This window comes from Equus przewalskii, chromosome 1 (assembly GCF_037783145.1).
Source record: "Equus przewalskii isolate Varuska chromosome 1, EquPr2, whole genome shotgun sequence".
NCBI lineage: Eukaryota > Metazoa > Chordata > Mammalia > Perissodactyla > Equidae > Equus > Equus przewalskii.
Genome location: NC_091831.1, coordinates 62780338 through 62796125, shown reverse-complemented (window position 1 = coordinate 62796125; position 15788 = coordinate 62780338). Strand labels below are relative to the sequence as shown.

At 37.7% G+C, this 15788-nt stretch overlaps 1 protein-coding gene across 5 annotated transcripts in view; it reads right to left on the bottom strand.

Moving 5' to 3' along the window:
• Positions 1–5862: 5862 nt before the first annotated feature.
• The window catches only part of SAMD8 (sterile alpha motif domain containing 8), a 55428-nt gene continuing 45502 nt past the window's right edge, over positions 5863–15788 (bottom strand). For all 5 annotated transcript variants that reach the window (XM_008534828.2, XM_008534829.2, XM_070566590.1 and 2 more), the window contains 3 exons: positions 15669–15786; positions 10688–10838; positions 5863–10513 (listed from right to left, as the gene is read on the bottom strand). In XM_008534828.2, the coding sequence (XP_008533050.2) occupies positions 10209–10513; positions 10688–10838; positions 15669–15786 (574 nt within the window). In that variant the 3' untranslated portion in view covers positions 5863–10208. The remainder of the gene's footprint in view (positions 10514–10687; positions 10839–15668; positions 15787–15788) is intronic.

The following is a 15788-nucleotide window of genomic DNA, read 5'->3' as shown; positions in this document are numbered from 1 at the left end:
TGATGCACACACCACCATACTTTGTTCAAAGCAGCAACTTCCATAGTTTTCTGTGCCTAAGTGACAAAGACATGCAGGCTGCTGGAGGTTTGCAGCACCCTCTGCTGGTGCCCATCTGCAAAGGCAGACCTCTGAACCAAAAACAAGGCTCTCGTAACTCTAGTTTGCCAGCCTGCGAATTTTTTATTCAAGCGAAGAAAAGTTAAGAAAAATCCTGTTTCCTATTACATCCTCTGCTGCCTCATTCCACTGCAGCATTTCTGAGATGATGGTGCATTCTCCTTTGGCTCTGCTGCAGCTTTCATTTCCTTGCGCATCCTTCATTCTTTAGGACTTTAATAAAGGACCCAGAGGAGCTTGATGAAACTTTCAGGGATAACAGTCCCCAGTGCCAGGCAAGTCGCCCCACACAGAAGGAAGTGGGTGGATAAGGCCTTCTCTGCCTTAGCCTAAGGGTAGTGCCACTCTGTCTATAGCGGAGTTGTGGGAAGGAGATGTGAGTCACTCCCCTACACAAAACCAAAATCTCTCAATGACTTCCTCTAACACTTGAAGCAAAAGGTAGTCTTTACCAGGACCTTTGAGGCTTGCATGACTGAACCCTGGCTACTTCTCTCATTCATCTCCAATCACCCTTTCCCTTGCTCACTCTTAAACCAAATTGACCTCCTGGTTGCAGAACACTCCAAGCCTGCTCCAGAGGCCAGTGCACTTGCTATTCTCTCTACCCCTAGATATCCACATGGTTCCTCCCTCATTTCATTCAGGCCTCTGCTCAAATGTCACCTCTGCAGAAGGCTTTAGTGCTGTCAGGTAGCAAGTGTTCCCTGTCACTCTCTATCCTTTTATGTGTTTTTTATCGTGTGTGTGTGTGTGTGTGTGTGAGAGAGAGAGAGAGAGACAGAGATAGCACTTTTGGCTACCTAAAGAGTCAATTCCCACCAGCCAAAGATCACCAGGAGCACACATCAAAGTTAGTTTTTAAAATTAAACTTCCTGCAGCAAGAGAGACTAAACACCATGGAGAGGAGTGGGGAATCTCAGCAGGAAGATGTTGCAGGAGGCTTGTACAGGATTTGGGCCTGTGTTAGGTGATCTTACAGAGGTTTCAAGAAAACAAGGAAGTGGGGTGCTATTCTGGATTGGATGTTTTCAGAAAGCTGGGGCAATTCAGTATCTTACTCATATTATTCAGGAGGAGGAGTGTATAGTTATTTTTGTGTTGTACAGTGTCTGTTTAGGCCTGGTTATGAGTGAAGATGGTCCATCACAGTCATGCAGAGTAATCATTTGATGTTGGTATTCTATAACATTGCTTATGTTCAGTAGGGGAACACCACTGTAACTAGGCCAGTTACTAGCTGATAGCTGTAAGAGATGCTTTTTTTTCTTTCTCATATATATGCTTATTGTCTAGAAAGTAAGCTTCTTGAGGGCAGGAACTTTGTTGTATTTACCACTGAAGCACCAGTGCTTAAATAGTGCCTGGCATATAGTAGGTGCTCAATAAATGTTCAATAAATATTCTTTCAAAACATTTTCCACACCTTAGGTCTTACACATCTACAATGGAGGTCTATATCTGGGACAGGTAAATTCAGGTCCTTGAAACATTTTATAGGTGATGGCAGAGCCCATAGTAGCTGCTGGTGGGCAGACAAGGTTAACATTTACCCTTTATAGAACTTTACAACAGAGAGCAACTGAGTCTTCCAGACTCTCCCTTAGGCTAGACAGGACTTAGCTTCCTTCAGGTGCTTAGGGAAGACAATTATCAGAAAAAAATGCTACTCTCCAATAACAAGAGATGGCCAAGTTAAAGACTATGCTACAAACAAAATGGGAGAAACACTCCTTAATCTGTTAAATCATCTTCCTTTGCCCGTTCAACATCTTATATGGATTTTTAACAGAACATACGACACTGTCCACAATTCATTTAGTCTTCCAGAAAGATATGCACATCAATAAAGCTGTCACCATTCCACCATTCCCTTACTATATTACAATTTTTAAATACTTCTGCAGCTTACTTATGTAGAAAGGGAATTAAGATACCATTTTTAAACCTATTAGCTTGGCAAAAATAAGAAAGTTCACACATTATTTTGGCGATGGTGTGGATTAACAGGCAAACTCGTATGTTGCTAGTGGAAGAATAAATTGTGACTCCTTCTACTGAGGTCAGTATGATAGTATTTAAAATGCACAAAGCCTTTGACCCAACAACTTCACTTTTAGTAATTTATTCTACAGATAAACTTGCACATATGCAAAGTACCATATGTTATTTATTGTAGCACTGTTTGAATAGTAAACAATCTTTTAGGGAACGAGTAATAAATTACGACATCTGTACAATGAAATGTCATGCTGCTATTAACAAGAATGAGGCAAATCTCATACTTTATGTACATATATGGAGAGAACACTAATATATTATATGAGAAAAAAAAAAGCAGCTCTTGACATCAGGGAGCTGGCCTGATACCATTAACTAGGATTTGGTGTCGCGAGAAGCTGGACTGGCACTCACAGCTAGGCCTTATTGTTTTCCTGTTGAACATAAAAAATTTCACAGAACACCAACATCACACAAGGAGATCTGTGACCATGAAAGAGCAAGACAAAACCAAGACTACTCAGTAATCATGTCTGAACAGATAAAAATAATAACATTATTGAAACCACAAAAACAATCAAATATCCCTCTATCCTGGCTAATATGATTGACTGCTATTTCTGTTTGGTAAAATTGTAACATTAGTCTTTTTTTTTTTTTTTTTTTGAGGAAGATTAGCCCTGAGCTAACATCTGCTGTCAATCCTCCTCTTTTTGCTGAGGAAGACTGGCCCTGAGCTAACATCTGTGCCCATCCTCCTCCACTCTATACATGGGACGCCTACCACAGCATGGCTTTTGCCAAGCGGTGCCATGTCTGCACCCAGGATCTGAACCGGCGAACTCCAGGCCGCCAAGAAGCGGAACGTGCGAACCTAACCACTGCGCCACCGGGCCAGCCCCTGTAACGTTAGTCTTAATTCATTCCTCTTGCCTATTGTCAAGATTTATTAAGATACCTAATCATAGAATTGCCCCAGCATCCTGAAAGCATCCACTCCAGAGCAAATCCATGCTTCCTTAACATTTTCCCCCAAAACCACCTAATCTAAACCCAGATCCTATAATAAGTCCTTTCCAACACCCTCCAGCTGAGATGCCCTGTAATTCCCCATGGTGTGTGTTCTCCCTCATTACAAGGAGCAATAAGCACAACTTCTTCAATTAAGGTATGTCCTTGGAGGGGAAGGCATTGGCACATGTTGAGTGAAATAAGCAATTGCAAAACCATGTATATATGTGCATATACAAGTATATGCTACAATTTGTGTAAAATAATGTAAAAATAAATTTTGAAAATATTTGTTTGTATACGCATAGTATACCCCTGGAAAAACACAAGTTAAAAATGGTTGCCTCTTGGAAGGAGAACTAAAGGCTGAGGCACAGGGGTGCGAGGAAGAGTTTTCAATATACATAGTTTGTTACCATGTTCACTAATTACTTACTTAAAATTAATAATTTTTTTAAAAGAGAGTACGAATCAAGATAGTAAAAGAAAGGAAGAATCAAAGGCACCACTGTGGAATCGGTAGTGAAGAAAATTCAGAATCTTGCCTTACCAAATTTCCGCATGTGAGATTTCAACCATGTTGAAGTCCCTCAGATTGCATAACTACTGCCAATATGCTCCCGCTAAGCCTCCAAAATCAGTCTTTGTGGAAAAACAGGATCATATTTCACATGCTTTGATGTCTTATTGATGAAGGCTGCTGATTAATCTGTATCAAAAAACCATTAGGTACAGATATTCTCTTTAGGGTGGGATCCAGGGCTCTTAAGGCTGGAATATGAACAGGACATGGTGGTTTTGTATTTCTGGCTCTCTTGGGGAGCCCTGTGAGCTGAGAACATATAGCACTTAAATATCACGCTAGTCTAGCAGAGGCCTTACAGCTATCATCTGGTATTCTTCAAAGCTGTAGCTGAGGGTGATAACTGAACTCCTCTGAGGTATTCTCTTAGCCAAGCACTCTTCAAGTCTCCACCAAAGCCGGCTCCCACTCCACTTGATGGCTGGCAGCCCAGCACTAACAGGTGGGTTAGGTGCACGACCACAAGAAGGACAATTTTGGATACAGAGTATATTATATCCTATATTCATATTACACCAGCTAGTAGAAGTTGGCAGCTCATTTGTTTGGTGTCTTGATCTTCCTTCGCAGGGGGCAAAGGCCTTCGTCAAGCTGTGCCCAGTCCTGGGTCCTTGACTAGCATACTATCTTGGCGTCTCTACCCTTCCCTTCATCTCCAGTTTGATCTTTTGTGTACTTCCCACCATCTCACCTCTCTCTTTTCGACTTACACTTCTGCCCTTTACTAACTCCTGTTTTACAGCACTACTTAAACCTGTCCCAACAATTTAGACCCTGCCAAGAGACATTCCCAATGCTTCCATTTATAATAAAATCAAACACATAGCCTGTCAACAGTTCCCTAATACCTATACAAATAAACCCAATTTTTTGCATGGCAGTTAGAGCCCTCCAAGCCTTTCATCATGTCCTTACGAATTATCCTCCAGGGAAGGCTCAGTTCAGGTTTCACATGCTTTAGTGAATGTTTGGACCCTCAGTCTCCAGTTGGCCCTTCCTCTCCCAAGCTACCATTAAACGAAGACATAAAATTTGCCTATTGCCTCACTGATTTCCAAACATTTCCTTCCCCTATCCTCAACCCTTTTTTCAAAGGGAAAGCCTACTTGGAAGCCAAATACGTAAAACACCAACTCTAGATGAAAATGATACAAGCCCCAACTCTCTTCCCTTACGTCTGAAGATATTCAGCCAGGCAGTTTTAAAACTACTGGTCTATTCCACCAATGAATGTTATCTACCTTTTTAAGTTATCTTCCCAGCTAGATTATTAATTCCCTGGGGAAATAGGCCCTGTTTTATTGACCTAAATTCAACTAATATTTCAGCATTATTACCAGATACTGAGCCAACAAGGCTACAGTAATTTTATAATCTGGCCCTTAATACAACCTATGAAGTAGGCATTCTGCCTCCCCACATGCACCCCCATTTTCCACATAAAGTTAAGTGGAGTTGGAAGAAAAGACCCAATTTAATCAGCAGCAGAGATGCAACTCATACCTAGGTCCTCAGAGTCTAAATCCAGTGCATTTTCTATTCCACCAAGCAGCCTCTAAGTCTGTTCTGGACTAGTCTTTCCCCAGAGTTCCTGAGAGAGACCAGCTGGGGCCAGCAACAGAGAAACTATAATTAGTAGTGATCATGAAGACTAGTTCAGTTGTGGGGTAAGCTCATATGGTCCCGTGACAACGCTTAGTGTACCAACTACTCCATGGTTCTGGGCTACTGGGCTACCTCCTAACAACTGTTTTCTTGTTCATCATTATCTCCAAAGCTGACCTGACAGGATGATGTCATCTTCCCATATAAACTACAATTAAAATAAACCAAAACAAACAAAAAACTTAAATGTGTCCAGGAATAAGTAGCTATTTGCTTCTCTTCCCTTCCTCTCAACTTAGTCCACAATTATTCTACTAACCTCAGGAAGATGACTTTTCTTTCCTAGTTTACAGAAAGGAAAGAGGAAAGGGCAAATGGTTTATCTAATAGACAACTAAGAATTCGTAAACGCCAGGGACTAGATACTTTATTAGGATTTAAAGTTGCAGGGCCCAATCATTTGCAAAAATAAAAATTCACTGTATAAAAAATAGACCAGCTGCATTAATAATGCAAAGACATTTAAATAAGAGACTGCAAACCAGCTTTCAAATGTTTTATTTTTAGTGTTTTTAAACATTTTAATACAACAAAGATATAAAATAATATATATTAGTTAAATCTGGATATAATTTAGAATCAAGATATTTACTTATATACAATACTGTGCTTCAAGGTATCACTACCACAGGAACTTTCACATCTTCAAGTAATACTAGTTTTGTGTAGATAAGGTGACATTTAGGTAGAATTCTTAAACAAAACATGCCCATTTTAGTCCATGCCAATTTTGCTTTCCCCAGTAAGTACCAGTTTCTACTTTCTTTGTTCTGTATCAGAAATACTTCAATTGTCCTAACAATCTAACAATCTCTGAACAAATAGTTACTAAAATTAAGCATTTTCAAGATGACATTACTAACTGATAACATTGCTTGGCTATCTTCAGACAACCCAGTAGTTCAGATTGAAACAGACCTGAAATAACAATGAAATAAACACAACATTCCTTCTCCCTCCATATTAGGCACAAAGCTTCCTTATATTTAAACATAGAGTACACTGAATAAAAAGTCTTTTGGTTAATTTAGGGTAGAACATATTCTAAAAACCAACTTTATTGGTAGCTGAATTATGACTTACAGATTTCATAGATATTTTTAGTGACCTTGATGCAAAGCAGTAAGCCACATTTTAGTTACCTGATATTGTTGGCATTTGCTGGGGGTGAGAGGTAGATAAGAGGGGGACCAAAACCTACTTCCATGATAATTTCAGTCATTCAAAGCCACTCAAAGACAGAGAGGGAAAAAAACCTTCAACCTCTTTCCTTTCTCAAGGGTCACCTGAAGCAATCTGTTTTTGATGATACTAACAATTCTCTACAGAGATAGCAAGGGTAATCAGGCTAAACTTTTTACAAATGCAAACTATTTTAACTGCCAAATAATGTTGGCCTTAAAACTAACATGCTTTGCTGGCTTTGAAACTATCTAAATGAAACCAATACCATTGAAGAAAGCTATTGGACTATTCTAAGAGAGCTTTCTTGTCTCAAATGCCTCAATACCTTAAAGAACTGACAAATGACTATTACTATAATTACTTTTAGTAAGGGGTAACTTAAATCTACAAAAAGACTATCAAAGAATTAAATTTATTAGATCCTAGAGTTTAAAACAAGAATATGGTTAATGTTTTCAGGCATTTTGGAACTAGAATCCTTCAAAAAAGTTTACTATGAAACTAATGATGAAACTGCCTTTTGCTGAATGCAGTCAAAGCAGGTTAGTGTTATATGACTTTGAATATATAAATAACACTTTCTAAACAGATGTACTTAAAACAGACTGTTTCGTATCAGCTATAAAAGGATTTGGCTCCTCTGTTCTCCACTTACAAATGATAAGATTTTTGGAATTCTAAGTAACAGCAGGTACAGGACAGAGAAGAATGTCACTTGTAGTGTCACAGTTACACTACCAGCAGGTCTCTCAGTCACTGGGTTTTTTCTTGTGAACAGTCTACACTTGTTTAACTGACTGGTTCTAAGGCTAAGCTCATTGCTTACTGATTTAAAAGGATACTAATAAACAGACTCAGCATATGGAAGATATGACCACATTGCTTGGCTACCTTCAGACAAACCAGTAGTTCAGAATGAATTGCTAGCGTAAAAATACCACAGAGAACTATGGAGATCACAGCCATGTTGAGACATCTGCAGCATGGCCAAAAATTATCCCAAATTACTTGGTGATAATAGCAAACTCGCCTTCTTCAAAACCTCCCACTCCCTATGAACTCCAATTACCCTTTAGTAACACTGCCTTGCATGGTCTTAAAAAAAAAAAGGCAATGTTGCCCCCAGGAGCAGAGAAAATGCATCGAGAACTTTCAATATAACTTCCAGTTTGCATCCCCAAACCAAAAACCTTCTTAGTTCCTTCTGAGCTCTTAATGTTTAACGATGTAAGCCTCTCACCAGTCTGCAACTGTAAAACCTAATACACGGTCAAAAAATATGTAGATAGAAGGCATGTAGCTTCTCTACCTAGCCACATTCACACCCAAAATGTAAATGTAAATACTATCTTCACTATGGTTTAGATTTTAACAAGGAAAAAATACAAAGACAAATCTGGAAATTTCTGGACAAAACAAAAAGTGACTAAAATATAGGTTTCATATTTTAAAAAAACACAGAAAAGAATTTTGTCTCAAAGTTTTCCAAAAAGGGACTTGGAGATGATCAATTTATATAAACACTACCTTGTAATAGGTGTAACAATAAATTATAAATCTAGCTTACCTTTTCCTCAAAACAGATATGATAACGCAAGGCTGAAAAGTTATTTTACAATCCTCATTGCAGTCTGCTGTTAGGCACTCTTAATGTCAATAGCTCTGCAAAGTTAGCTGCAATTTTTTTTTTCTATTTTGTTCTAGAATAGAATCCATATGAAGGAAAGAAGACTGACGTTAGGAAATTTGCCATTAAGTCGCTATTTAACATTCTTGAATTAATGTTGCCATAGATTTTTGTCAAACATTTTCCCAAAAGCCAGCATCAGTCCCTTCTAGGTAAATTCAGTCCCATTCTGTCATTTGGTTTGAAAAGTGGCAAGAACACATCTTTTAACCTCAAGGGCCAAACTACTCTAACTGGCATAGGAAACATCCTTCACCCTTCATGATTATGCAACTTCCTTAGATGAAATGTTGGCATTTTGTCCCTAGCATGTAGCAGAATCAACAATTTAAGATACTATAAGATTCTGAAGAATGAGATTTAAAAGCATAATAAAACTTGACTTGCCTTGTGCCATTTTTCAAGTGAGAAATAAAAAATAATGTTCAGAGTAGACTCATATTGAGGTCACTCAGCACTGGCTGAAACTCGTTTGTATAATATTCCTTTCCTGCCCAATCCATTCAGGTTCATCTCTAACTTATACAGGGGTGGTGATGTGACTCAAGGTGCAAAAATAGAATATTTCACCCATCTAAGGAGCAAGCTTCTGCTAAGTGGCTTAATTTTAAACCTCAAATGCCAGTACCTTTTCTAACTCCTTGTTTTAAAATGGAATGTAAAAACTACGATTAATATTCCAAGTAGCAAAGCTCATCCACTGGGGTTCAAATTTCAATTCCATAACCATCCTATTGTCATAACTACTATAGAAAATCATTAAAAGTGACAAATGTTACCAAAGAGGTCAAATTACTTAAGGTATCAAATTTCTAGTGTTGTAAACAGCAACTAAGTTATATCACTTCCTGACTGCCAAATTAAGACTAAAAAGAATGTATGTACACGTTGTATTTAAAAATAAAAAACAAAACCTTTTCATATCCAAATATGTCTGCAACTGCTTACTTTGCATGGCCAAGAATGAGAAATTTCAAAAACCAAAAAGTTATATTATGCCTGCAAGCTGTTATAAATTTCTTTTCAGAAAGAGAAAAGATATTCTTTGCATGCATACCTCCCGACTTAAACACATAAGAATTTTATCTAACATCTGATAAAACACTCCACTATTTTGCTTATTAAATAACATCACTGAAAAGCATAAAATTGGGCTGTCATCTGTCTAACTAACATCTATAGCACAAGTTATTCCAGGAATCTACATCACTAAAATTAAGCCTATTTTATTTTTATAGATGCAGCCATTTTTCCCTCATGAATACTTACTGATGGTAATACTGAACCTCAGAACAAAACAGAAACTGCATCTTTTGTTGCATCTTTGGTGAAAAATGCCAGCACTATATATATTTGTACTTTGTCACCTCGTGTATGGCCCCTTTCATTTTCTTCTTGTTTCAGGCATTCTAGTATGTTCAGTAAACTTTTCTTAAAGATGGTTCAGAAGGCAAAAATTATTTGTTAGTAAAATGGATCACTTTTCAGACTTACATTTTTAAAGAAGACACAGAGATTAGTTCAAAGAATAAGTACTGCTCACTTGGTAGGGTTTTCCTTTGAAGATAACAAGGAACTTCAAAAAGACTAGAGTCCTACTAGAAATCAAAAAAAAAAAAATCTTTCAATCAACAAATTGCTTAAGTTGATTTAGTTAAGTTCAATAAGCAAATACTCAACAGGTAAGGGTAACAGCCTAATTTCAATCACAACATTGTCTGCCTAAAGAGAAGGGGCAGAAAACATTTACTTAAGCTTTCTGTTCAAACAGATTATGTAAGGACTCTTGATTGTTTTATCTTGCTTTCTATAATCACAGCCTTGCTCAGAAGTTTACTTTGTCAACACATAAGCCAAAAAGTAAGGCATTCAGAACAACCTAGGGGGAGAAAGCAAAGTTATTCACTTTCAACATCTACTGTATATTTAATCATGAACCCATTACAAAGATAGTTTCATCCAATTAGTCTTTTCATTATTGCTGGTTTTGAAAATGGCCAACAATATTCATTAGGTACTGTACCATTAACATTGCACTCAAAAAAAGAAAACATGGGAAACCAAATTCTCGCTCTCCTACTCTGCTGATAAGCTCTGGTATTGGCTAGAGTATGGTAGTACAAAAAGAGTCTTGTTGTGATATAAAAGGCAATAAATACATCAATGGAATAATGTTCGTGGGCAGCCAAAATGAAGAAGATTCCAAAGAGGTTGAGAACCCAGGATAAAGTGTGCAAGAAATTCCAGCTTCTTGGTGTATCTGGGAAAAGGACAGAAAGATCATTTTAAAACCACATTCCTTCCAATGCTTCTAAGTCACATGTTTCTTAGTTCAGTCTGTTTCTCCCATTCTTCAAAGAACTTGACACCCTTCCCACAGCCTCTTCTGCAGCTAGTCATCTAACATGCATAGAAGAATGAAAGAGATACTTACATTCAGTGACAAAGAAATTCAGCATAGTTAGGACGACTGTGTGGCCACTGAACATATAATCTCCACAGGTGTGAACACCAGTTAGGGTCATACCAAAGCCACTCCAAATGGCAAAAGCCCGGTGTAGTTTCTCCCATACGCTGCCATATATCTAAAAAGAAAGCTATGAATTAGTGCTTCAAATGCTTAGGGAGGTAGGGGCTTCCAAACATCCACTCTCACTGAAATTCAAATGCTGAATGACTTAGAAATAATATCTAAGCAAAAGCAACCAGACTTCCAGTCTAATGAATTTCAAACATCAAGAATGGGTGGTCAGGGCCAGCCTCGGTGGCCTTGTGGTTAAGTTCAGCACACTCCGCTTTGGAGGCCCGGGTTTATTTCCCAGGCATGGACCTACACCACTTGTCGTTGGCCATGCTGTGGTGGCAGCTCACAGACAAAAAAAGAGGAAGATTGGCAACAGATGTTAGCTCAGGGCAAATATTCCTTAGGAAAAAAAAAAAGAATGGGTGGCCAAAGCTTGGCAGTACTCAGAAGAAATATTTTGGTAACTACATGAAATCAATGTAATTCAAACTTCTCTACTAGGAGTTTCTTTACAATGAAAAAGTCACTCTAACACAAAAATATGTTCAAGTTTTTACTCCAATAATACAGTAGTATTTGCTTGGCTGTTCTTGCCAGTAAGAAATAGACTATGATAGGGGCTGGCCTCGTGGCTGAGTGGATAAGTTCGCGCGCTCTGCTGCAGGCAGCCCGGTGTTTCGTTGGTTCGAATCCTGGGCGCCGACATGGCACTGCTCGTCGAGCCACGCTGAGGCGGCATCCCACATGCCACAACTAGAAGGACCCACAACGAAGAATATACAACTATGTACCGGGGGGCTTTGGGGAGAAAAAGGGAAAAAATAAAATCTTAAAAAAAAAAAAAAAAAAGAGAGAGACTATGACAGAGACGATGGCTATTATTCAATATCCATTCTGCCCTTCTTCACTGGTAACAGAATCTCATATTTATTTGAAGCAGCAATGAACTCAACCAAAACATTGCATTTCTTAGCCTCCCTTGCAGCTAGGTGTGGCTCTGTGACTAAGTTCTATAAAATAAGATATATGTGGAAATGTAAAACATTTCTGGGAAGGCTATTTATAAAGGAAAGAGACAACAGCTCAGAGGAAGTCTTTTCTACCTTTCCTTCTTCTAGCCTACAACTTAGACATGATAGTTGAAACTCCAGCAACCATCCTGGACCACAAAATGGCCTTGAAGATGCAAGCCAAGTGTTAGGACAGGAGAGCAGAAAGACAGAAGAATCATGGGTTTTTGATGACTCCATAAAGTTACCACACCCGACCTGGAGTACTTACTTTCAGACTTATAAGCGAGAATAAACCATTGTTTGTTTGTTTATTACACCATAGCCATCTTAAATTTCCTGCTATTAGCAGCCAAATCTAATCCTAACTCCCACAAATGAGCTTAAAAAAGCAATCCACTTTGAGGAAGAGTTTGAACAACAGTCACACACAAAGGAAACAAAAAAATTGCTAAAATTTTATGTGCATTTACTATGTGCAAGGCATTCTGCTAAGTGCTTTATGTGTTATTGTATTTAATTTCTACAACAATCCTATGAAGTGATTCAATTGTACAGATGAGGAAACTAGCTTAGAGAGGTCACACAGCTAGTAAGTAACATTACCAGGATGTGAACCCAGAAGTCCAATTCTAAAGCCCTAAGTCTTAAAGATTATACTATGACTAATGAACAAAAGAAACCACCTCATTAGATATCACAATTTCATTAGCAATCTCACCTGGTGATTATACACTACTCAGTTTTCCCTTTCTGTCTCAGTTGAGAGCAGGAGAGGAAGACGAATTTATTATTAGAGAAAAGGAAAGAGAATGTACTAAAATACACACGGTTTGGTTCTTCCATGACCTCCAATGAGAATAGGGTTAGAGATATTACTCTCATCAAAGTAAAAAATCAGGCAATGAAGAACAGAGACTGCTAGGAAAATGTCTCAGCCAAGGACAGAAAACAAGTGATGCCAATCAAAAGAAAGCAATTATTACTCAATTACTCAAGTCTCCCTATCCTTTCCAATCTTAAAATGCCCCAAATATTCTTCCAGAAAAATTAAAATTTAAACCCAACAGATTGAATAAGATGCTTTGATGAGACAAGGTGTCGAAATTTGCTTTCAGTGTTTCTTTCATTATGATAGGTCTATTGCTAAATTTCGGAAACAGGTATGTTCTCGGTTCTGTCCCCAAACCTCATACTTTTGGGAATGATATTTCAAGCAATTAATTTATTACAATGAAAATACCCTATGGAGTTTACTGTAAGGGATTTGATTGCTAGTTACTATCACCTTAACTTGCTATTTTTAAAGACTGCTGCAAATAATACAGGTCAATAAGTAGGTTACATTATAATTCAAAACAATTAACAGTATTTAGGGCAGATTTGAATAGAAATGTCCATATATAAGTAACTGATAATGAAAAACACTCATTAGAGACAGAAAAAGGGCTGTCGATATTGCAGAGGGATGGTATCTAATTTATTTTTGTTGCATATGTTGCAGCCCTATGCACATATATCCTTCACTTTAGGGGCTGAACCACAACTAACTCCCTCAGCTACAGGAAATTCTCCTTTCAGTGTAATAAGCTTACATTTTTCTTCTTTTAAATCTCTTCTAATCAATAAGCATTCTATTTGGGGGAAACTGTTCTATCCCTCTTCATACCATGTATAAAAAAAATTCAATAAAGATTTAAATATACAAGACCATAAAGTCTCAGATATCATCTTTCATTAATCAGAGTGGCAGTGATAAGCAGTGCTGGCATGGGGGTGGGAAAACTGACATGCATACATTGTTGGTAGTGGTGAAAAACTACTCTTTTCTAGTGGACATCTGAGCAATATGTATCACAATTTCTTTTCCTTTTTAAAAAAAATTTTTTTTTTTTAGATTTTTAAATTTTTCCTTCATTTCTCCAAAGCCCCCCAGTACATGGTTATATATTTTAGTTGTGAGTCCTTCTAGTTGTCGCATGTGGGATGCCACCTTAGCATGGCCTGATGAGCAGTGCCATGTCCACGCCCAGGATCCCAACCAGCGAAACCCTGGGCCGCCAGAGCAGAGCATGCGAACTTAACCACTCGGCCACGGGGCCGGCCCCTACATATCACAATTTTTAACGCACGTGTTCTCTGACTTCACAATCCCATTTCCAGGAATTTCTCTTAACAAGATGATTAAATAAGTGAAAAAGCATAAATGTATAAGGATGTTTACAATAGCATTGTTTATAAATAGTAAGATTTGGAAACAACCTAAATGTATATCCTTTGGAAACTGGTAAATCATACAATGGAACACTCTGTAGCTATTAAAAAGATGAGGTTGAGTTATATGTATTTCTTTAGAAAAAAGTAAACATACTATTAAATAAAACAAGCTAAAGAACAATGTCTGCAATATAATCCTATCTTTTGTTTAAAAACTATCTATATAGGGCCGGCCCAGTGGTGCAGCGGTTAAGTTCGCACGTTCCGCTTCTCGGCGGCTGGGGGTTCGCCAGTTGGATCCCGGGTGTGGACATGGCACCGCTTGGCAACCCATGCTGTGGTAGGCGTCCCATGTATAAAGTAGAGGAAGATGGGCACGGATGTTAGCTCAAGGCCAGGCTTCCTCAGCAAAAAGAGGAGGATTGGCAGCAGTTAGCTCAGGGCTAATCTTCCTCAAAAAATAAAAAAAGTATCTATATAAACTTATATGAATGTATAAGCATGCTTAAAAATAGTCTATGTAGCTATATACACAACTGTTAGTATTATTTATGGGATGAGGTGAAAGAAGAGGGGATTATGTGAGCTTTTACTTTTTAATTTATATATTTCTATTCAATTTGAATTTTTACAATAAACATAAAACTTTATAATTAGAAAAAATTACCTTCCCATTAAAAAGAGAAACAAAACAGCTTTTACCTTAAAAATAAAATATTTCCTTTACAGTAAATCCTATATGTCATATTAATCCTTCCCTCTTTCTTACTGGTCAGTCTCCTGATACTAGGAGAAAGTTTTGTCATCTTTCAGCTCTGGGCTTTATTTTTAGTTCTTGATCTCCTTTGGCTGCCTAATCTTCCCTTGTCAGCATTTCAGCTATTTATATTGCAGTAGAAGAACTGACCCTTAAATTGACACTTTACCAACAACATTCAAATGATAACAAAGGTGTTAATATATAACATTTGAATATTTAGAAACATAACTAAAGCATGGAGGCTCGGAAAAGTAGAATAATAAATTCTTTTGTCTAAATTTAACAAGTCACAACAGTCAATTTTGTATATAAAGCACAAGCGATTTTCAGTTGTTGGTTTTTTAAAAATTTTTTAAAGTAATTCATTACCCTGTTTTCTCATTCCCATCTGCATAAGCTCTCCTCTCTCAATTTAACCATATGAGAAGTCTACAGTATCCCAAAACAAGCTACAAAGTATAAAACAAAAACAAAAAAATCAGCCATTAATTAATCCCAGATATACTCCGTAAAGTTTAGAGTAGTGCATATTGTATTTTAAATGGGATATGGTCAAACTGCAACACTTTTTAAAAAAAGAGTGATGAGGATAGTGAAGAGACCAGAGTCATGTCCTACGAGGAACTAAAGATGCTGAGGATGGTGGGAAAGAGAAAACAATAATTGAAAGAAACTTTTTTTCTACAGCTCCACACTGCAGAACTAGTATCATTGAATAGCAGTAACAGGGAGGTAGATTTGGGGTTAAGATTTTTACCAAGTTACTTCTAGAGGTTTCTTACAGATATTGAAAATACTGAAAAGCACATTTTAATATTAAAAGCAAAGTCTTAGCCCTAGTGCATATATGGTGTCATCAACCCACCAAGAAGAGAAAAGAATGATAAAGAAGGTAGCAGGCTACCTTTCCAGTACACTGCAGGTGCTGTCCTGGCACGGAGAGGGAGGTCACAAACATGGTAAAGCAGCGAAGCAAGAAAACAGTGCCCATCAGACTACAGAGCCTTCGCAGAAGTATTGACCT